General features: G+C 43.6%; 1 protein-coding gene across 3 annotated transcripts in view; it reads left to right on the plus strand.

Moving 5' to 3' along the window:
* The first annotated feature begins 2,060 nt into the window (after positions 1-2,060).
* Positions 2,061-22,680, plus strand: part of LOC105492541 (RAS guanyl releasing protein 1) — a 76,998-nt gene continuing 56,378 nt past the window's right edge. Inside the window, exons 1-2 of one of the 3 annotated variants that reach the window (XM_011759744.3) lie at positions 2,061-2,187; positions 7,480-7,664. In XM_011759744.3, coding sequence (XP_011758046.1) covers positions 2,180-2,187; positions 7,480-7,664 — 193 coding nt within the window. In that variant the 5' untranslated portion in view covers positions 2,061-2,179. Of the gene's footprint in view, positions 2,188-2,344; positions 2,509-2,666; positions 2,892-7,479; positions 7,665-22,680 lie in introns of those variants that run through there. The other 2 variants (XM_024796108.2, XM_011759739.2) reach the window with 2 other exon arrangements.

Genomic DNA, 22,680 nt, shown 5'->3' on the forward strand with positions numbered 1-22,680 from the left:
ACTACTTATGTGGCCGATGATGAAAAGAGACACAGACAAACTTCTTATTTTTTAAATGTTTGGAAAAGACTTATTGCTCAGGTAGGAGTAGCCAGAAAACCTCAAAAAAGAGCTCGAAGGGGCCCAGAAGCAGAATCAGATGGACATGAAGTGCAGAGTTCTCAGAAAGTTCAAGAGAAAAACACTCGCTGGGCATATGTAGGCCTCTTTCTTTAGAAAACTCAGCAAGACTCATGTATTAAATGAATTAATAACCTCGATTTCAACCATTTGTATATACATGGACTGTAGGTGTGTAGATGTAACTGCCTACGTGTGCATTTAGTATTATGCATATATGTATATTTACATATAAATATAGTGATGCATTTACATAAAGGCATCCATTTGGCATACATACCTAGGCATATGCAGTATAAGGCCGGATTATTCCCCTGCCACACACAAAGATTTTGCTGTCCAAAGACTCAGTGCAATGAATGGCATGGAAGGGGTTCTATTTTCAAGGACGAAGCAATAGAGAAATACTGACAGCATCGGATAACCTGTGATAGGGATCCCATGAAAGCCACCGGGGACAGTGCCATTAACCTTGTCACTCCTGTCATAGACAGGGGACTTCAAAGAAACACTGAAACCCTTTCTCCAGAAATAATCAGGAAGGATCTTATTTTCTTCTTTGAGGTCAGCACATTCTGCTTTTCAAAATCAAATCCACAGCAGTTTATTAGTAATGTCCCACATGTACTGCCTCAAGCTGGCAGCTGTGGAAGCTAAAGAAGCAAAACACCTGATTCTTGACCTCAGAAAATTTAGTTTAGTTGTGGAGGTAAGACAGGCACACGGAATATTACGTGGCAATTGAAAGTGTAAATATTATAGATTTAAGTATTAGTGAAGAGAGTGGTAAAGAGCTCATTCTGGAGTAGAGGGGTCAGTGAAAAGTAATTGTTTACCCAGTAATGAGAAGATCTCTGTGAAAAAAGTCTAAGACTGCACACTTAGGACTGCTGGGAGATAGACAGATAGACTTATATATAGATACGAATCTTTATCGTCCTCAGACATCTGCCACCTTGTTTCTTTAGGTTGTAGGGCTTGCATGAGGAAGAGTGTATAATAGATAACACTAAAAATGTTTGAGCCTTAGACCCAGTGAGTGACGAAGGGTGTCATTATTTAATATTCTCCTGACATTCACCTGCCCCTTCTGCATCTGTGGCTGTGACTGAGGACTTGGTTCTTTATATCACCCAGGGTTCATGAGGATTCTCTGGAGAAATTTCTTGCTGGTCTCAGTATCAAGAAAGGGGGATCTTCTCTTGAGCAATTTTGTTTTTGGTCTTGCATGTGATAGGAATTGCACTTTAGACAGGGCCTCTCTTTAAACTTGACTGCTAGAAATGCAGGAGACAAATTTTGGTCCTACTTTAGCAAGGGTATTGGACTCTATGAGATGCATTTATTTCAAATGATGTTCATTTTTGGCTCCATCTTCTGTGCCTTATTTTTCATTTCACACACTTCTTTTTGTAGGTTATGTGCTCTTGTAAGCTATCTTGAATTCTGTTTTAAGGACAAGGTAGCATAAAAATATAAGGAAATATATAAATGAAATAGAGGAAGGCTTTAAGGTCCAGAACACTATGGCCGGGAAGACAACTATGACTGTGGCTAGAGTTATGGTCTGTGGCCGTGATAATGAGTGTGTTATTAGGGCAGGGCAGCAGTGATCACAGGGAGTCAGACAGACCTCAGTCCAAGTCAGAGCTCTCTCTGCTGTTTATTACTTGTATGATCTGAGGCATATTATTCTCTAAACCTTCATTTTGTCATCTTTACAACAGTGATCTCTTTGTATCAGGGAGGATGGATTAAATGAGGTAATGTATAGAAAGCACTTAGCACAACCGCACTCCATCATTAGCAATTGAGATTATCAGCACTATCACCTGGACAAGCAGCGGGTGGGCCGCCCCTCTTGGCCAGGTCTTCTGCGCGCACTGACGTTGTAAGAAAGCTGTCCCCACGTCTCCCACACCCACCGACGCCAGGCGGCCGAGTTTGGGCCCGATACGGATCACGCCTGCGGAGCGCACCTCCACATGGGCAGCCCTCGTCCAGGGCGCAGGGCACATGTCTACGGCCCAGTCCTGCAGACGGCTACCAAGAGACCCCAATGCGCAGGTCAAGGCAACTTCACAACTGTCTTTCCGTTCCTTTCCCCTGCCGGACTCCGCGCTCTGATATATACAGGAGAGGCCCGCGAGGGGACAAAGCGTCCGCACTGCAATGCTCCGAGCAGCGGCCGCAGGCAGCGGGGTGGAGGCTGCGGGTCGGCTGCGGGAAAGGGGGTCCCATGGGAGCCGCTAGGCGCAGCCCGTTTCCCGACCTCAGGTGGAGGTCGCCGGGCACAGCTGCCCTGCAAGGCGCGGGTGTGGTAGCCGGGAGCCCGCTCCTCTCCCTGAGACTTAACCCTTTGGCCAAGAGAGGTCGACGGCGGGCAGGGTGAGAGAACCGCGGAAGGCGCAGGGCCCGGACACCCGCGGAGAGGGGGCAGGTTTCGGGGAAGAGCGGCGGGGCGCCGCACGTTTCCTGCAGCCGCCAGCATCAGCGTGTCAGGTGGTTGCCGGGCGGGTGTGAGCGCGCGCGCGAGGCAGAGGGGGCGCGCTCGCACAAAGTTTGTGCCTGCGGTGCGCCTCGGTCGGGCTCGCCGGGCTCGAGGGCGGGCGGGCGGCCGGGGCTACGAGGCAGTGGGGGACAGGGCCGGCAGAAGGTGGCGGCGGCGGCGGCGGGGGCGATGCGCCGCGCCCCGCCGCGCTAGGTGAGCCGGCTTCGGGAGCGCAGGCCGCGGCCATGGGCACCCTGGGCAAGGCGAGAGAGGCTCCGCGGTGAGTAGAGGCGGCCGTGGCCCTCGGGAGCGCCTGTGTCCTTACTTGGGAAAGAGTCCCCTGCCCGCCGCCCCAACGCCCCGAGGGAAGTTGAGGGCGGAGGGGGGCCAGGGTCGGCCGGAGTCCCGGGACACCAGAGCGACGGGCGGACGTGTCTAGAGCGCACGGCGCGCTGCGCCCGGGGCTTCGGGGAGGGAGTTGGGGCTGAGGGGCGGTGGAGGGGCGGCCGTGAGGCCAGAGCTCGCCCGGCGAGATCTGCTAGGGCCGATGCTCTTCGCGGAGCCGGCGCCCTCCCGCCGACCTCCTCCCCCACATCTCCCCGCCCGGCATCGGGACTCCCACTCGCGGACTTTCCGCGCCGCCCGCACCTGCTGGGGCGCGGGGCTCCGGCTGCGCCACCTGGCGGCCCCACCCGGCCCTGCCCAGAACGGCCGAGGGAGCTTGCAGGGAGCCCGCAGAGGTGGCACCGCTTGGTCGCCCCTGCCCCACGGAAGTTTCCAGATCCGTGGGTCAGCGAAACATATGGCCTTCCGGATGGGAAGCTGCACTCCTCTCCCCCTCACTATGATTCTGTAGAGGGTCTTGGATAATAGAAGTTGAAGAAAGAGGGACAGTGAGTGAAAGGGCTCTTGGCCAGGCAGCTTTGAGTTTGTAGCCAAAGGACCAGAACTGGGCAACAGCGTGAACAACGGCCTGGCCTCGGCGTAGGGCTAGACAAATTGTGCACTTCACAACTCCATATGGGACTGTGCCTTGCACCACCATACCCAGTAGCGGCAGGAAGCTTACGATGCTGGGCTTCCCGTGCTTATAATCCCAGGAACGGAGGGTTCTTGGCCCTGTATGCACGCCCTGCCTCTCCCCATCCGGGTGTCCGCTGAGGGTCCACCACTGTACTTTGCACTAGATTCAGAAGGAGGAGTTCAGTACATTAAATTGAGTATTATAAGGGGGAGAGGATGGGACTGGAAGGAATCCACACTAGAAGTCAAGAGAGTCACCTTCCACTGCAAAGAAAGTTGTGGAAGTTCCAGTTCCCTTACTCCATTTCATCCCTTACTTTTCTAGGCTGGATTTCATACAAAGCTCAGCCTGAAAGTGATCTCCACTGAGATACCTATGCCTGGAGAGGATTTCACCTAAACCAGTTTAGCGTTTTGACGGTCTCCTTCAGCAAACCTATGGGACTTTGGTCACTTTTAGGCTCAGAAAACACCTTCAAGTTAATTCGTTTCTCTCGGGGTTTTGTTTTTTTCATTTACAAGAAAACATTTGGCCACTGTTTTTCTTTTTTTAAATATGCCTTTACACACTCAGAGGCCATTCATTCTATGGATTGTTAAAACACCCTTCGACCTGCCTATAATAAAGCATTTTATAAATCCTTGTCTACCCCTATTTCACCAGAAAAGGCAGAACGATTTGAGGATTTCTCACAAGGCAACCAGTTAAGAGACTGTACAGCAAGAAAGCCGGGTTTCCTAGTCTACCGTGCAAATAATTCCTATCTTCTTAGAACTCTTAGGCTGCACTTTGACTTTTGATACTTTCTCTTCTCCCTGTTTTCTCATGCTGTAGCCCTCTGAGTCTCTCTGGGCTCCATACTTCCCAGATTGCTTTTGGCACCCTCTTTTCCCTTTTACTACCCTATACTTGACCCTGATCCCTCCTGGTTCTGGTAAAAGCATCAACCTTCAAGAATCCCCTTATGAAACAAAGTGGCTTCTCTTACTGGTGACACTGGGAAACATTACCAGAATTAGAAAACAGGGCAGGATTAGGAGGCTTGAATGGTCAATGTCACCAACCAAGAAAGAAAACGGAATTTTCCTTGAATCTGTAGCCACCTCCCCTCCACCCCTAGCAGGAAGAGCTCTGTGTGTAGATAGAGCCTCTAGTTGTAGTCGCCTCTTCTCCAAGGTCTAGGGAGAAGTATTGTGGAAAGGCTGAGAGACGGAGACTTCTACAATGAATGACTTTATTATTTTTTTTTTTAATCTTACCCCTACTCGGCCTTTGGTGGAGGTCTTAATGGTGACAAAGGCAGCAGCTGGGGCAGAAAGCTGAGTAATCCCGGCAATGGCTACGTGGCCCAGGTGTAGAGAGCTGTTAGTGCTTTCAGGAAGGGAAGGGAGCCCACCTGGGGCGCAAGGCTTGGGCCACAAGGGCCTGGCTGCTAGCCTGTCTCTGCAGTCGTGGCCAGGCACGTTGCTCTTCCGATTCTGGACCTCCACACCTATAGAAGAGGGGTTTGGAAAATGACCATAAAGAGTCTGTCCAGCTCTAGGGACCTGAGGACAGTTCTGAGGGCCTGCAAAAGGAATATGGACTGAGATTCAGCCTTTACAGTATCAGCTATGCTTTTGAAGGATTTTACTTTCATTTTAAATTGAATTGACCTTTTCAGCCTCTCTGTGATGATCTAGGACTAATCCTCATGTTGTGAAATGTGCAGAGTTCCAAGCACAGTAAATATTTATTAAATGAATAAAGCCAGAGAGGTGCTGGGTACAAATCTCAGGTTTATTATATATGAGTTTTATAAACTTGGCTATGTCATTTACCCTTTTTAAGATTCGGTTTCAGCATCATGAGATGGGGATAACATCCTTCTGGGCTGTAAGCCTCAAGACAGGATCAGTCCCCAGCACAGTACCTGCCATAGCATAGGTACTCAATTCATGTCGCCATTATTATTTTGTTTTTGGAGACTGATCCAATTATGCGGTTATCACAGGGCCTGTTTGAAAATCAGTTATGGTCAGAAACTTGAGTCCTGTACCACCGACTTAATCTTTCAGGAATTACTGCCTAGGGTTAGCAGATGCCCAGTAACCAATTGTTGACTCAATATCACTGGACCTGCACCAGGTCAGAATAGAACTGAGCGGCCACTGCAGACCAGCGCCCTGGAGCTAGTTTGAAACAACCTGAAGGGCCAGGGTGCCCCTGCACAGGTCTAGCTGTGTACTGAGTGGCCGCATAGTTCAGTTACACACCATCTCTTAGCAGTCTGGTTTCCCAAAACCCACATGTGCCTAGCATTTTGTTTTGATCTGAGCACTTCCTCAGCCCCTTTGGTTGAGATTATATCCTGTCAGAGCAGCTTTCCCAGACACTCTCCCTCAAACTGCCTCTTTCTCCTCTGAGAACATCATGCTTCTTACTCTTGACACTCATAGAACACTTATTTAACATTTATATGGCTTTCTTTTCATTATCTCAGTCTGATTCCTCAGCTGTATTTTTGTATTAAGGAACTTCTAGACTACTGTTATGTAACAACAGCAACTAGTATGTAATGAGTATATAAAGTACCCTCACCTAGACTATCTGTGTGGTCTTCTCTGGCCAATCACAATGCCTTACTCATAGAATAAGCACTTAGAGATTAATTGATGCCATTATACATTTATAATATGTAGTGAGTAAAGTTACACTTCTGAGATACGTTGTTTTCCTTTTTCTCTTTGCTGCTTTGGTATTAAAGTACAAAATAACCAAAGCCACAGTAGAGAGAGGAGAATTAACTAAATGCTTAGAAGAGTTACCAGCAACACTCATCACTATTAAACCAAAAAAGATTACAGATATGGATCTGTGTGTGTATATGTGTATTTTTTAATGGAGAGGACAGTAAACTTCCCAAATCATTTTGCAAAATGACTTGTACTGATGAGGTCAAGACCAAAGATAGAGCTACGTGTGAGTAGATGAAAGTCCATTGGACTCTTACGCCATTTCTAGATCCAAACTTGCCCTTTTACATTGAGTTCTGGAACAATGCTCTCACAGCTCTGCTTTCTGTTTTAATCATTAAGGACCCAAGTAAGGATTTGAAAAAATGATGTTTAGTAACAAAAATGACTCATAATGGTTACCTGTATTATCAACCATGAAAAACAAGATCTTAAAACTAAAAGATTTGTAAGAAAGGCAGGACTCACTTAAAATCTAAACACCACCATCATCACCCCTCACTTCCTGCACTTGGGTTCTCAGTCTTTGACTTCTCCCTTAAGGTCCTTAACGATGATTCTGAGGCTGCCTGACCTTCTGTAGCATCTCAGGTGTTGCCGAAGATGAATGAAGTTAGCCAGAGATGATCTCGCACTCCCGACCTCAGGTGATCCACCTGCCTCGGCCTCCCACGGTGCTGGGATTACAGACGTGAGCCACCATGCCTGGCCAAAGTTAGCCCAAGATGAGACCAGCGTAAACAATTTTTAAGATTCAAGTCAGTGGCTTAGTAGCTGAAAAAATATATATATTGCTGGGAGCTAAGGACTGTCAAGATAGTCTTGCCTCTGCCCATTCCCCTTCAGGAACTGGGAGACAGTAGGACAGAGCAATCCTAATGCCAGCATGAAGAGCCCTAGTTGCAACCCTGAAATCTCACCTTTGCTGGGGAGATGTCTGTTTAACAGCCAACCAGTCGTTTGGTGCATTTGCCAAGTGGGAGGGGTATGGCTTCTATCAGCTCAACTCCTGAGATTAATTGTCTTATCTCCATTCCCTTCCTTTCCAATCTGCCTTCAGAGCGTGGAGCTGCCAGTTTGTCCCCTCACTGCCTTCTCTCTTTCCCCAGGAAACCTTCCCATGGCTGCAGAGCTGCCCCTAAAGCAAGACTAGAGGCGAAGCCAGCCAACAGCCCCTTCCCCTCCCATCCCAGCTTGGCCCAGATCACCCAGTTCCGAATGATGGTGTCTCTGGGACATTTAGCCAAAGGAGCCAGCCTGGACGATCTCATTGACAGCTGCATTCAATCTTTTGGTAAGTTGGCTACCTGCCCACAGGCATAAAAATCACTATATTACTTTGTTCTTCCTTTAAAAGTGCTTTACAGAACAGCAATCTAGATTGTATTTTGGCTTTAAAAATAGCTTTTGAGCTTTTGAAATGTTGGAGACAGTCTGCAGAGCCTATGGCACATGACTATGTGGGTGTAATAGGTCGTGATGAGAAGTGCAATTTTAAAGTGAGAAAAGTTACTGAGGAGAGTTTGCATTTCCATTTTTCTCAGGATGGAGGTTTTTCTTGTGATGACAAATATCATAAAAGGATATTGTGCATCTGGTACTTTGAGACTTTTCTGTCCTTGCCTTCTTGGGGCACATAAAGACTATTACATGAGCAAACTTTGTTATCGAACAGAAATTGGAATCATTTGGAGGAATAAAGTCTCAATAATTCCCCTTGCAATCTGGAGGGCAGATGTGATGGAATAGGAAAGGACTGGGTAAAGCCAGGAGGTTTGTGACGAGAAGACATTGGTTAATAAATGTTGCAATGCAGGGTGAAGGGACTGGGAAATACATGTGGACACACACAGTTCAGACGCTGCACTCTGTCAGCACCTTTGCTCACCGTGGGAGAGACACGTTTGTGCAGCCGTCAAGCAATTATCTGAAAAGATGTTTTTTTAAATGTTATAAGCATGATTTATTTTTGGATTTTTATTTGTGAAATAGTGATTGAAAAGTACTAAATATTTCCTCCCCGAACATGATTAAAATTGATGGATTTCAATGAAATCATTGAATTCAAAGATTTCCAGCTTCGTGTTCCCCCTGTGGGCCCCTTTTTATATCCCTCCATCTCTCGCGGTGAAGCAGAGGAGCCTGTGTGGCACAGCTCAGACATACCAACCCCGCTAGCCTGCCCTAACCCTGGGAGCCTCCTGGGAAGCTAAGGGAGGCTTAATCAGATCCTAGGCAGCTCGAGATCCATGAGATCTCAGAATGACGGACTAGTGGCTGTGTGTGTTAAGTGCTTGCTCAGACCTTATGTATAGAATTGGGGAAACACTCGACAGGTTAAGGATATTCATTTAGTACAATTTAGTACATCATTGAATAGTTTCAGCTATTCCAACATTGGTTTAAAGTAATGGTTCTCAAACATTAGAGTGTCAGAATCACACATGGAGGCTGTTTTTTGTTTTTTTGGTTTTTTTAAACACACATTGCTGGGCCCCACCCCCAGAGTTTCTACTCCAGTAGGTCTGGGGTGGGGCACAAGAATTTGCATTTCTAACAAGTTCCCAGGAGATGCTGATGCATCTGGCCCAAGCACCACACTTTGCCAATAGCTGCTTTAAAGTGCTGTTTGTTGTAGACTTTAACTTGGACAAGAGGAAGGTTTTTTAGTATTACTAGTTTAGCATTAAATTTTCATTAGATTTCTCTTTGTTTTATACTTCAGTCTTATTTTACACTTTAATCTTTCAGTTAAGATGAATTTTTGTGAGCAGAATGAATGGCTTTCTATTTCAAAATAATCTCCTTAGAAAATGTGCTGCAAGGAGATACATGAGAGGACAGTGGAGACTGGGGAGGCACGGCCGATGTGGGGCCATCGTTCATCATGTACTCCTTCCCAACCCGAATAAACTGCAAACCCGAATAAACTGCAAAGATCCTTACACCATTTCAGCAGTCAGATTTGCTCGGCTTTAGCAGGCCGCTGTGACTATTTCCTGAATGAGGATTTTTCTTCTTTCTGTTTCACTATTGAAAAAAGAGGGACCAGAAATGTGTTTGTCATGCCATCTTCCTTCCTTCCATGCCTGTGGTGCAACTGCTGGCTTAGTTCAAGACTGTCTTACTAATCTTCAAATAATTCATCAACCTGAAAAATACATGGCTGATTCTGAAGTCCTTACCCCCAAAATAACCAAGCCTAATTCAGTCCCCTTAACAGACCCTCCAAAGGCAGCGGCAATATATCGTGTTCTGGAATATGTTGAACTGAAAAAAGTGGCTTAAAATCCCAAAGCCGTAAAAGTCCCTTTGAGTCTAGTAGTCTTTTGTCCGTTATCAAGTAGCATTGATTAAGCCCTTAGTTGCGTCTGACACTGTGCTAGGCAGTACTCAAGAAGAACTACAGTGACCAAACTCTGCCTTCCATCAGAGCTTACAACACCTGAGAAACATATTGTTCAGGAAACATATATACACACACACACATACAGACAAAGGACAGGGTATATATATATATACACGAATATACAAAGGACAGGGTGGTAAATACCGAGGGCATGCAGGAAGAGTAAGTTTTTGTACCATGTAGAGTTTGAGTAAGTGCACTTCATGGGTGAGGACGTAGGTCAAGGAGAACGGCCACCATTTGTTGAAGTCCCTCACGGGCCATGGGAATGCTGCGGGAAGTTAGTAAGGTAAGATCTCAAGGTTTTGTGTATCATGTACTGCAGAGGTTCTCATCACAGTACATGAAAGAGGCAAAAAAGAAAAGGCGCTCTGTGTCTGGAAGGAACAGAAGCCAGCACCTGTTGTCTGTCTCTCTCCTTGCTCTTTGGTTATCAGTTGACCCATCTATGGGGCTGGGGCATGGAAACTGCGCCGCAGAGGAAATGGAGCCAGGAATCAGCAGCAGACTTTATGACAGGAAAGCCCGTAGCAAAATATGTGCCTATGCTTCCGTAGGTCTCTTTAAGAGGTGATCTGACAATAGTATGGAGTGAGGCTAATGCTTCTCCTGAAGCTTATCTTACTGGCTCTTGTCTCAGGTTTGTATAGAAAAGTGTTGCTTTAGGTTAAAGCAATCTAGCTAGCGTTTTGTTAATGAGTTTAGATGTCTTCTCATTTTAAACCCACGAAAAACTGTACAGAAGTGTGTGGGGGGGGGGTGGGGGGAAATTATTATCATCATTATTTTTATCGTTGCTACTCTTTTGCCTCAGACCCTAATTTCAGGTACTCCACCCAGCAACTTGAATAAAAGAGGGAAAGAAACTTTTAAAGAGAAAGACTGAATAATTGTTCATTTAGTTTCTACTGCCTCTCAACCTCACCTTCTTGCTTTCAGGAGGTTTGAATTGGCTACAGCTGTGCTGTCCAATGCAGTAGCCACATGTGGCTATTTTCATATACATGTCAGTTAATTAAAGTTAAATGTAAGATTTCGTTTCTAAGCCTCACCAACCATAGGTGAAGCGTGCAATAGCCACAAATGGCACCTACTGTTGAACAGAGGAGAGAGCATGTCCATTGTTGCAGAAAGTCAGTTGGATAATGCTGGAGAGGGTAGAAGATGGTTGTCTCAAAGAAAAAAGAATAGATTTTCTGCAAACTGTGGGATTTGCATTTTGCTAGCATTTCTAGATAAGAGTCTGAATATTGCTTAAAGCATCATGGGCATTCAGAGGTCTCACTGATGGCTATCTCTTTAGCATTATTAACCATTAATTACCACCCACACTGTTCCCAGAAGAAGGACTTATATTGCTTTTAAGGGCAGTGGCCAGTACGGGTAAATTAAGAGCACTTTCGAAGGCCTCTAGCAAGCCTCTCAGTGTCACATACAAGGTTAGAGATCTGTGACTAGAAACTTAGGCCTTGAGTCATAGTTCATTGCTTTAACCGTGAAACAACCCACTCCCGCCTTCTATTCTAATCAAAGGTCATGCTTTACATTCTCAGCATATTATTACTAGTTAATCCCCTCTTCAGCTGAGCATAATAAGGCGAATCATCACAACCTGGTCACACTTATGTCAAATATATGTGAATCACACCATCTGTTTCAGAGGTAGAAAAGACCTATGAGATCATCCGGGCTTTTACTTTTTTTCCCTTTATAAGAGGGCTGCCAGCATTTGGGGCCAAATGGAAGGCTTCAAATGTCTGAATTCACAAAGCTCTTTCCTTGTCTCCCTCTCAATGCAAGACAACTTCTGACAGCATCGGAAAGAAAACTGCACACCTGCCTCAGAAAGGGGCACACACACACCACACACACACACACCACACAAAACTCCACCCCAGCAAGCAGACCTCCTACTCCCAGTGAGACGTGGGAAGAAACTCCATGTTTCATCTTACCTGTTAGTGTGAAGAGAAATGCTTCCTAATATCTTCTATTTATGGACTGTCTTATTTTTTCTTAGAGTTCCATTTGTATTGATTTTCTTTTATACTAAGAACAGCTCTGAAATAGGTTATATATTACTCTCTCCATTGAACGAACAGGAAAATAAACCTTTGAGAATTGAAAGAATTTGCCTTGCACCCCCAGTCTCAAGAGAGGATGTGCTGATTCTGTTCTCCTTCCCTTACCCCTAGCAGCCACTTGCAACCTGGGTTGGAGCCAGCCTGGATCCCTCTCCTACTACAGGCCTTCCTACACTCAGGGGAGACCTGCACACCACATAGGACGGGCCTGCACACGGTGCCCACCCTTCTACAGTCCTGCTGTCTCCCCAGTTAGAAATAAAACTCCATTCAATGTGAGAAACATTGATTGGACCCCATCTATATACCAGGTGTCTGCCTGATATTCTCTAGTGAGCAAAGTGAATCAGTGAATTCCTGTGTGAATTATACTAATGCTATCCAAAGACCTTCCAAACTAGAAATACCCCAAAACTAATAGGTATGTTTCCTCCACCATGGAGCAGTTGGATATTAAAAGCATTTTATAAGCCTCAGCTTATTGAAAGTAAAACATTCCATCTGTTTTTAAAATTGGAGCCACAAAAGGCAAACACACACTCAGGGCCATAGCCCTCTCCGTAACAAAGGAAAGATGAGGTATTTCTTACCACTCTGCAACTTGGTCTGTGCACCAAAGCAAGGTGCCCAGAGGGCAGCAGGAGCATAAGACCAGAAGCTAAGGGCCATGACATCATTGGGCATGTAGACCTAACAACAGGCAACACCAAGGAACAAAGTCAGTTGTCGTGTCAGGAAGGGGCAGAAGCCTTAGCCACTGTTGATGACAGGCCCTGTGTGAAGAACACAGCTCTCCCAGAAGCCTCCTCAATGGAACCCTCCAGTCACTGGTAGTTGTGGCTACAGGATTTCACGTGTAAAGGATGGTCCTCGGAGGCACTTGCATCCTGAGGCATCTAGTCATCAGAGCAGCTCCCAGGCTGCTCTTAGCCCTCTAGAATGAATTAGCATTATTATAAGACTGGACACTATTTATTCCAAGGGGGCCTTTGCTGCATCTTTGATGAGCAGGCATCACCAGTGCGCCACGCTGGTCTGCCCTCTCATGAGCATGAGTTTCAGTGACTGCCAGGCCTGAGAAAGGAGGAGATGGGAAATCCCCTTCAGTCATATCTGTGCTCTCCCGCTTGGCACTGTTTATTGCAGGCCACGCTGTAGAGAACAGAGGCAATGCTTATGCGTGAGTTAGACAGTGTCTCAGGAGTTCTGAGCAGTTCATTCAGTAAAGCCATCCAGAGAGTGAGTTTTACTGCTGAGAGAGCTGGAGACAGACACAGTGGACAGACAGTAGTTAAACACTTATCGTGGACTCTGTAGGGTCCTGAGCCTTTACCTAACATGACCCCATTAATCCTCCCAACAACCCTATGAGGTGGTTGTCATTTTGCTCCTTTAACTAATAGAGAATTGAAGCTCGGGGAAGTTCAATGACCTGTGGAAAGTGGTTCAGCTCATTAGTGAGAGAGCTGCTGAGATGTGAACTCTGGTCAGTCTTCCCCCGAGGTTCACGTTCTTTCTGCTATTCCAGAGATTCTCCAACTTTGGCGTGAGGAATACTCATCAGGGAGTGTGTTGAACATTCAGAGTCCTCACAGTCATCCCCAGAGATTGCCATTCAGCCAGCAGTCACTGGTTTTGATGGAGGTGACCCGTGAACGGATGTTGAGAAATACTGTCGTATAGCACACTTGCTTCCTGAACATCCCAGATCGTTTTCTCAGGCGTCGTAGGAAAACCTGAAGGGCACAAATCTCCAGGGAGGCAATAGAGCATATAGGTTTTTCAGCTATGTGAACTAGAAAAGCACATGGTGAAGCCAGCCTCTTGGAGATCCTTAAAGCAATCCAGCCAGATCTAATGAGATCCCTGCCTAAGAGCAGGTCTGAAACCCTGGGAGCCCTTCTATCAAATGTTCCTACTTTGCTGTCTCTTCTCAACTGCGGTGAGCCCCCTACAACACATCCAGCCTGTCTTTTGGCTATGTAAATAGAATGTGGATGTCTGTTACAACTACGGTTTGATTCTTGCATTCAGAGGCCATGTTCCTAGTGTAGATTTCCACCTTTATTCAACACTCCAGTTTCCTGTGGTGCTGGGAGGGTCTACTCTGTAACGCATGCCAGTCCCCATGGGTCAGAGGGCTACAGTAGTGGCTTAGCTGGGGAGGAACTGGGGAGTGCTTCCCCTGAGTACTTACCCAAGAGTGCTACTTTGGCAACAGATTATCTAAGGCAGTATGTTGACCTGAAGTTTATGAAGTCTGTGATGAAAACACATTGGGAAACTGTGTGAAAGCAGAAACAGTCTTTTCAGTAATTGACAGAAGCAGCTGTGTTGGACCCTGAGACCCCTGGAGAAGGTCATCTACGGTTCAGGCCCCAGCCACAGCCCACCTGCTGATGTTAGAACTTGTCCACTCCCGCCCAGAACAATTACAGCTGCTGGATCTGTGTCTGGTTCTGGACTTACAGTGAGCTTTGGCTACAACCTAGTTGGGGTTGCCCTAGAGTGGCTGGCAGGAAAAGAACAGGGAAAGAGTGAGAATGTAAACAGGGCCAGCTTCCTGGGCACGCCACCTCTGAAGGCCCACAGGTTCCCATGCTTGGTTTAACGCTGTCACAGTCTTGAAATTTTTAGTAATTTTTGAATAAGGGGCCATCATTTTTAATTGCACTGGGTCCCACCAACTATGTAGTCAGAGGTCTGTGTAAGAGCCACAAGACCAGAGGGCAAAAATAATTTGCCATGTGTTGAAGACACATAGAATGATGTGGATTGATGTCTTAATTTCTTTCTTCATAGAAAGATGCAATTGTGAAAAAAAAATTATTTCCTTATCTCCTAGCAGTGGTGTGCTGGGCTGGCTCATACCAGCTCACAAGAGTCGATTGTTAAATGTTCAGGAATTTTGCAAGCTAGTTGTTAAACACAACCATGATTGAAAATTAAGTTGTATACACTAACAATTAGATTATATTAAAAACAAAGATAAGAAATACTCAAAACTCACCACTTCCTAATTCATGACTACGTTTTACTGTTATCTTTGCTTTTGAGGTTATGTCTGTTATGTCTACCTGGTACAAATGCTATATAATGGTGTGCTAGCATGCATCTTTTCCCAGCTCCGTGTTCAGTGAAGTCATATTAGTAGCTTGTTAGTAGTCTGTTGTGAGTGTTTACACCGTGGAAATCAACAGACACTACTAATCAGGGCTTCCTTTTCAATCCCTCCCCTGGAGAGCCCATTGTTAAACATTTACAAGCACACCACTGTCTCCCGGATACAGAGGGTGCTTACATAACCAAATGTTGAGGTGGGAAGGGACCCTAAAAGCTGGGATTTCTATTTTTTATCTCTTAATTAAGAGAAAGTAATAATTCTGCCATTATTTTGCTGCTTTCATCTATGTATCTTATAAAACAACCTCTCTGTGTGTTCTTCAAAGGAAAGGAATAATGGACCTTAGAGATAAGGAAATCATGTATCAGTGTGGTTGAAAAGTTTTCTTAAATAAGTGACAGTGGAACATGAAAACAACATGAGAGGTTCTCATTCTGAAGTCAAAGTTAGTTTGTGTTTTTATTGTTTTAATTCACCTCTAAAATATCTCTCAGATTAACCAGCCTTGTTTCTGACCAACCCTCAATTTTGTGAACTTTCGTTCTTCATGTATTATATATGCTATCTCTATTTTGATTTCTGATTCCATCTGCTAAATCATTTGCTTTCATTACCCACTGCATGGTGACAGGCACTATTGGTGTATATAACCAACCTTTTGTTGAGTAGTTTTCGTAAGTTTGTTTGCCTACTGTATTTCCAGTTTTATGAACGGTCTGTTCATATCCTTTGCCTATTTATCACTTGCTGCTTAATGCTTTTATTATTAGAGGCGTGCAAAACCTTTTTATATAAAAAGCTGTTAACTCTTTGAATATCATTCACTATAGGCATTTTTTTATTCTCATTTTCATTTTTATGTTGGTTTTGATATTGTCATGTATAGAAACTTTGTATTTTTATGTATTTAAATTTGCCCATTTCTATTTATCTTTTTAAAATTCTAAACCTTAAAAAAAAAATCCCTCTTCCAAAGATTTGATTAATAGTCCATTGTCATTTTAATCACAGTTTTGCTTAATCCAGTGTCTAATTCTATATCATACGTTGTTGTGGATGATCAATACAAGCTTGTTAATAAGTTGGCAAAAAAGAAGCCTTCAGTTTTGTTTCTCAGATTGTCATTTGCTTAAAACCCCAGTGCTTGGACCGGTGACTTTGTAACTCAGAGCCTCCATTTCCCCTCGCTGTAATACCGCTGAAATGATTTCCGAGACTTAAAGCGTTTGGGAGAAGGTGTAATGGGGGTCTCCATCATGATATTAAACTTGAAGAAAGTTCTTCAGGAATTTGCATATTTTAAGAATGTGCTTTTGGATCTATTTGAAGAGTCAGTATTCTTAGGATGGAGTCTTAGAAACCCCACCAAATTTTTAACTCAGTCTTTAAAAATTATTAATACAGACTGAGTGTTTCTTGTTCTTACATAGACTTTGTGATAAGATAATACATAAGATCAACCACTAGCATAGACTTTTAAAATACTAGTAATAGCTAACTTTTGAACATTTACTGTGAATACCACAGTGTTTATGTTAATATTTTACATATGTAGTCTCATTTAGTTCCCACTATTTTATAAGTTCTTGTATTTACAAAGATCTAACTCTCCCTCAGCATTTATACTTACTTTATAAATGTTAATAACTTTTAAAATTATTCATGTTCACCATAGAGAACGTAGAAAATACAGACTGACAAAAAGAAGAAAACCACAGTTACCCATTTTACCATCAAGAGCATGATAAGCACTATCAACATTCTTGGGTGTGCCTTTCTTGATTCTCTTCTATGGATACTTACATATATTATAATCACATTTACTTTTTGATAATAAACTCACTATAACTTTTTGCTTTCCATAATTTATATCTTAAACAATTTTGATCTTAAAATCAATATCATTATTTATAAAGAGGTATGCTAGCACACAAGGTTGCTCTTCCATTTTAAAATTGATTTTTTAAAAATAATTCTGCTTAGTCCCTTCAAATATAGGACATAAAAGTGAAGGTTGCTTGGCAACTGAAATGGTGGTAATGAGGAATTAAAGACATTACAAGAAAAGAAGAGTACTCAGTTCTTTTCAATGCTGCATGCTAATTGCAGTAACTATGGCTGATTACAATTGTAATAAATGAAGGAAACACAAAACTTCCATTAAAAATTTGTGATGTGAACTTTTTTTAATTTTGTAGTATAGTGAAAGTGAGATGGGGTTTGTTGAAGAGAAACTTTACTTTCAGAAACAAGAAAAGATCTTTTGTCTGTATTAACTTTTTTCTTTTCTTTTCTTTTCTTTTCTTTCTTTTTTTTTTTTTTTTTTTTTGGTGACAGAGTCTCACCTAGGCTGGAGTAAGGTGGTGTGATCTTGGCTCACTGCAACCTCTGCCTCCTGGGTTCAAGCAATTCTTGTGCCTCAGCCTCCTGAGTAGCTGGGTGTGCACCACCAGAGCCAGCTACTTTTTGTATTTTTAGTAGACATGGGGTTTCACCATGTTGCCCAGTCTGGTCTTGAACTCCTGAGCTCAAGAGATCCACCTGCCTCACCCTCTCAAAGTGCTGGGATTACAGGCATGAGCCACTGTGCTCAGCCTATTAACTTTCTAAGGGAATATGACGAAGTTAGCCACTGGGTGAGATACATAGCAGAAACACAGAGATGCCACAATTTGGTACATGTGTCATTCTTCAGCAGCACCGAAGAGATGGTGGGCAGTGGTGTGAAGGAAGCCATGTTGTCTAATTTGGGTTTTTTTTCCCCCAAAAGAGTGGTCAAGGGCCCTGGAGAGATTGCTAAGGTTCTTACTAGAGCCTTCAAGCAGAAGATGCTGCCTAGCATGGAGATGTACTTAGAAGAACACCAGTGATTCATTGAAATGGGCAAAGGGAGTAGAGACTAGAGGGGGAAGAGGGAAGCAGGGATTGCGGTTTTGTAACAAAAGAAAGAATGCAGTCACCAGAGAAGTAAGGCAGTTGGGGATGAAGCCATCCAAGAACTTATCAAAGGTATATCCTTGCCAGAAAGTGAGGATTTCTAGTTGGAGGAGCAAATGGAGCTATGTCTGTCTCCTCGTCACTGATCTGTCTGAAGCATGATATAGGACTTGGTTTTGTAATCTTGTGAACAGCTTCATTTTAAGGGGGAACCCACAATATTCAGGAAGCCAAGAAATGTCTCTATTAATCATCTATGAGTCTATCTTGCTGGAATATAGTTATAGACTGTGGAGCATCCTTAAATCTGATGAGCAATTAATCATTGGTTAATTCTGGATTCACTTATTAAATGCCAAATGCATAGGGGCTTTTTCACACTCCCTGCCCTTCCTCTTTCCCAGTTCACAAGCACCACAATTGGATTCCATGTTTACTTCATCCAAACCTGCCTTGGTAGGTTCACCATTTACCTCCAGTCCTGGGGAGTTCAGGCCAGACTGTGAGTTACTGCTATTTCTGAGGGGCTGCCTCCCAAATGAGAGCCATAGGACCCTCGCCTCTGGCCACTGGACTCAGTCTTCATTTATTGCCAAGGATGAGCACTTGGTCTCAGGAATGGATGCTGGGGTCCACATGACTGGCCTTGCTTGAATCGCTAAAGGAAAAGCTCCCTACATTTATTATGCCTGTGATCCCCCCACCCTCTCTGTCCTCAGTGCCTAAGAGTCTCATTACCGTGTCAGCAACTACCAGTGTCTACCTGAGATGGACTAAGCTTCATTTAACTGAGAAAGTGCACCCTCAAAATTGCAAGGAAAAATGATGGAGGAGGACCCTCTGGATTAAAAGTGACTTAAAAGACATTTCAGCCAGTCCTAGTATGTGAACCTTTTTTCTGAAAATTATGTGTGTGTGTACATATACACACTCGCAGGAGTATAGATAGATCCAGATCTGCTATATGCTGACGGTTGTTGTAGCTGGCTGAGTGCATGGAGGTCCCTTACGTTGTTTTGCTCATTATGGTATATATGCTTATAATTTTCCATAATCTGTTTTTGAGACAGGGTCTTGCTGTGTCACCCAGGCTGGAGTTCAGTGGTGCCATCTTGGCTTATTTCAGTCTCTGCCTCCCCAGCTCAAGTGATCCTTTCACCTCAGCCTTCTGAGTAACTGGGACTATAAGCATGTGCCACCATGTCTGGCTAATTTGTGTGTGTGTGTGTGTGTGTGTGTGTGTGTGTGTGTGTGTGTATTTTTTTGTAGAGACAGGGTCTCACTATGTTGCTCAGGCTGGCCCCAAACTCCTGGGCTCAAGTGATCTGCTCACCTCAGCCTTCCAAAGTATTGGGATTACAGGCATGAGCCACCGCACCCAACCTCTAATAATATATTAAAATTAAAAGTGTCCTCAAACCTAGGAAAAATAGATGATTTAAGGTTACAAAAAATTCAAATGGATTTTAGGAAATTCCTCTAAATTTTCTTAGGTGGCAAAATAGAGTGTGTCTGTTTTAAAGAAGGGAGAGGAAAATAAAGAATGAAAATGGTTACTTTGGTTACACATCATGAAAATAATTCACGCGTGTCATGTACTTGACACCTTATGACACTGCCCATTCCCCAGTCAGCGCTGAGATGCTCAATTCCTGGGTATCCAAAAAGACAAAACAAAACAAAACAAAACAAAAAAACCCTGGAAACTTGTAATCGTTAACGGTACTGTCAAAGGCAGGAGTTGGAGTTGAGTAAGTAAGAGAATGCGATCCTCTCCTCCCCACCCCATCACACACACACACACACACACACACACACACACACAGTTTTGAGCAGGGAAATGCCGTGACTGTGGCACAGCTGATTTCAGCAAGCGGTGAAAAGGTTATGGAGGCCACGTCGCGTGGCAGTCTTTGAAATCCAAAGCTGAGTCTTCCATTTACCACATGTGGGTCTTGTTTGCTCATCTTCAATATGGAGAATAATGGTAAAAAATTGTAAAGGCGGTTTTACTCTGGGTGAAAAATTAACAAGGTCGTCTTAGTTTGAGTTTTCCCAGGAGCAGATCCTGAGACAAGGATTTTTAAGTACAAATAGTTTACTTTGGAAGGTGGTCCTAGGAAAAACTGGTAGGGGAGTAGGGAAGGCAGCTCTTGGAGGGTGCATTACCAAGTTACAACTCTGGGAGTCAAAGTAGAAGGCTCTTTTCAGACCAAATTTATCCAAGGGAAAGGAGCTGGAGTACTGATGGACCAAGTCCCATCGGTCATTGGTTGAGGGCTGCTTGTAGAAGGTGTTAAGTTTCCAGCACATTTGGCCTGCCCTGCACACAGGGAGGAGTGTGAAGGGCGTCCAGAAACCTCTCAGGCTGGTGGAAGTTGAGCTGGCATGCATTACAATGGTAAGGTCTGAGAGTATGCATGTGGGAACTTCCAGGCTCTGTTATGAAGTCAAAAAGTAAATGTTAGATGGGCAAATATAGGCTACATGAAAATCTGGATGAACAGATTCAAAGCTAGTTTATAGTCATACTCAAAGTGTATACATATAGATATGAGTATTGAAGGATGTCCTTCTGTAGGTGAACCATTTATGAGTGGCTCTGGACATTTTCTTCAGATTTAAACACATTCTGTGTTTTTGGTTAGACACACTGTGGGAAATAGTATAATTAGTAAGTCAGAATTCAGGAATGTGAATAACAGCACAAAGAACTTAGGCAAACAGGACTTCAATAAAAATAAACGTCAAGTCTTGCACTTAAGTTTAAAACTAATGCTTCTTATATGTTCTGGATGGGGGTAAACTATTAATTGTAGTTCTTATGACAAATATCAAGAGATTTTAGTAGATTGTAAATTCAACATGAGTCAGTAGTATCATGTGTCTTCCCCAAAATATTAACTTTCCAAAAGTTAAAATAATTAGAGATTGCATCAATAGAAATAGCCTTTCCATTTTAAGGGAGTAATACCTCCATTCTATTCTGAGGTCCAATCCTAATGCTGACACATGGTAACTTTATTCCCTTAACAAGTGTCTTAATGTCTCTGAGACTCAGTTTCTATCAACCTGAAAGTTAGTAGATACTTCCCCTGGATTGTTGTGAAGTAGGTATCTTACTAGAAAGTTAGAATTTATGGCCCCACATGGTGGCTCACACCTGTAATCCCAGCACTTTGGGAGGTCGAGGTGGGCGGATCACGAGGTCAAGAGATCGAGACCATCCTGGCCAACATGGTGAAACCCCGTGTCTACTAAAAATACAAAACTTAGTTGGGCATGGTGGTGCATGCCTGTAGTCCCAGCTGCAATAGAATACTTGGGAGGCTGAGGCAAGAGAATCGCTTGAACCCAGGAGGTGGAGGTTGCAGTGAACCAAGATTGTGCCATTGCACTCCAGCCTGGTGGCAGAGCACGACTCCGTCTCCAAAAAAAGAATGTATGTAAAATGTTCTTAAAATTCCATTGTGCAGTAGATACTCAAAAACAGTAGCAATCATTATGAGTATAGACCTGTTAAGTGTTAGCGTATGGCTTTTTCAGGTTAATAATGCAGCTTGCCAGAGGATCCAAAATCACGTCATGGAGATACAAGATGGTTGGAATAGCTGTGTCAAAAAAAATTACCAGAATGGTGTCATAATAGACACTAACAGCTATGAGCCTAGGAGATAGTGTTATAATTTAAAATTTTATATGAATTTGAGCTATATTAATGCAGTGTTCAATAAGGAAGACCTGAAAAGTCTCTCGTTTTTCAAAATATTAATCAGGACAATGACAGATATCCAACCAGAACTATTTTTGGGAATTTATTAGAAATAATATGGAGTATTTCATATATCTAAAACACAGGAAGAGTACAGGATGCCTGCAGGCCTTAGGAGTGCTTGAAATTAGGGACTGTAATACTTTTAGGAGACTCCTGCATATGTTCTGTGTATGTATGTGTCTCTTCTCTGTCTGACTTGCTTCTCTCCGCTTGTCAGCTCATCATTTTCTTTCACTGAAGATTTGTTTTCTACATGGCACTAACAGCTGTAAATCATGCATCTCTTACCATTAGAGATTTAATATTTTTTTTTCCCTCAAGTTCAGTGGAAAAAAAAAAAAAAAAAACTGCCAGGGAAGAACTTTGATTGGTTTAGATTTGGCCAGGTGGCTACTGCTTGAATGAATTAACTGTGGCCACAGGGTTGGAGTCATTTAATAATCCAGCATTTCTCTCTAAAACCACATGACGGAATTTGGGGAAGGAGCGTTTCCTAAAGGAAGGCTATTGTGCTGGGCATACAAAGCAGTGTCTGTCATGACCAAGATCTGACCAAACACTAGGGTGCAGCATGCTATTGGATTCAAGTTTAGTTTCTGGGTTTTAAGATGGGAATGGAAAGGCTAGAGAGAGTGCAGAGGAGATAAATAGTTAAGAAATTATACAGAAATAACATCTGTGAGGATGTAAGATGGCAGAACCTGAAAAGAAGACAAATAAGTGGGTTTTCCCCTTTGTTTTCTTAATAATGTAAACGTATGTATGTCTCAATAGTAATAACCACAGAAGAGCTAGTATGAGTTATTTACCTCCAGTGGGACATATAAAGGGTAAACAAATTTAAATCTACCAAAGAACTGGGACTTCCCATAAAAAAAAAAAAATTAAACATCAAAACGAGAACTTTCATTTCTGACCATAGTGGAATACTGGTTATTAGAATTATTTTCCTGCTACAAACAGCTATGAAACTGGACAAAA

Source organism: Macaca nemestrina, chromosome 7 (genome assembly GCF_043159975.1).
Source record: "Macaca nemestrina isolate mMacNem1 chromosome 7, mMacNem.hap1, whole genome shotgun sequence".
In the NCBI taxonomy this organism is placed as follows: Eukaryota; Metazoa; Chordata; class Mammalia; order Primates; family Cercopithecidae; genus Macaca; species Macaca nemestrina.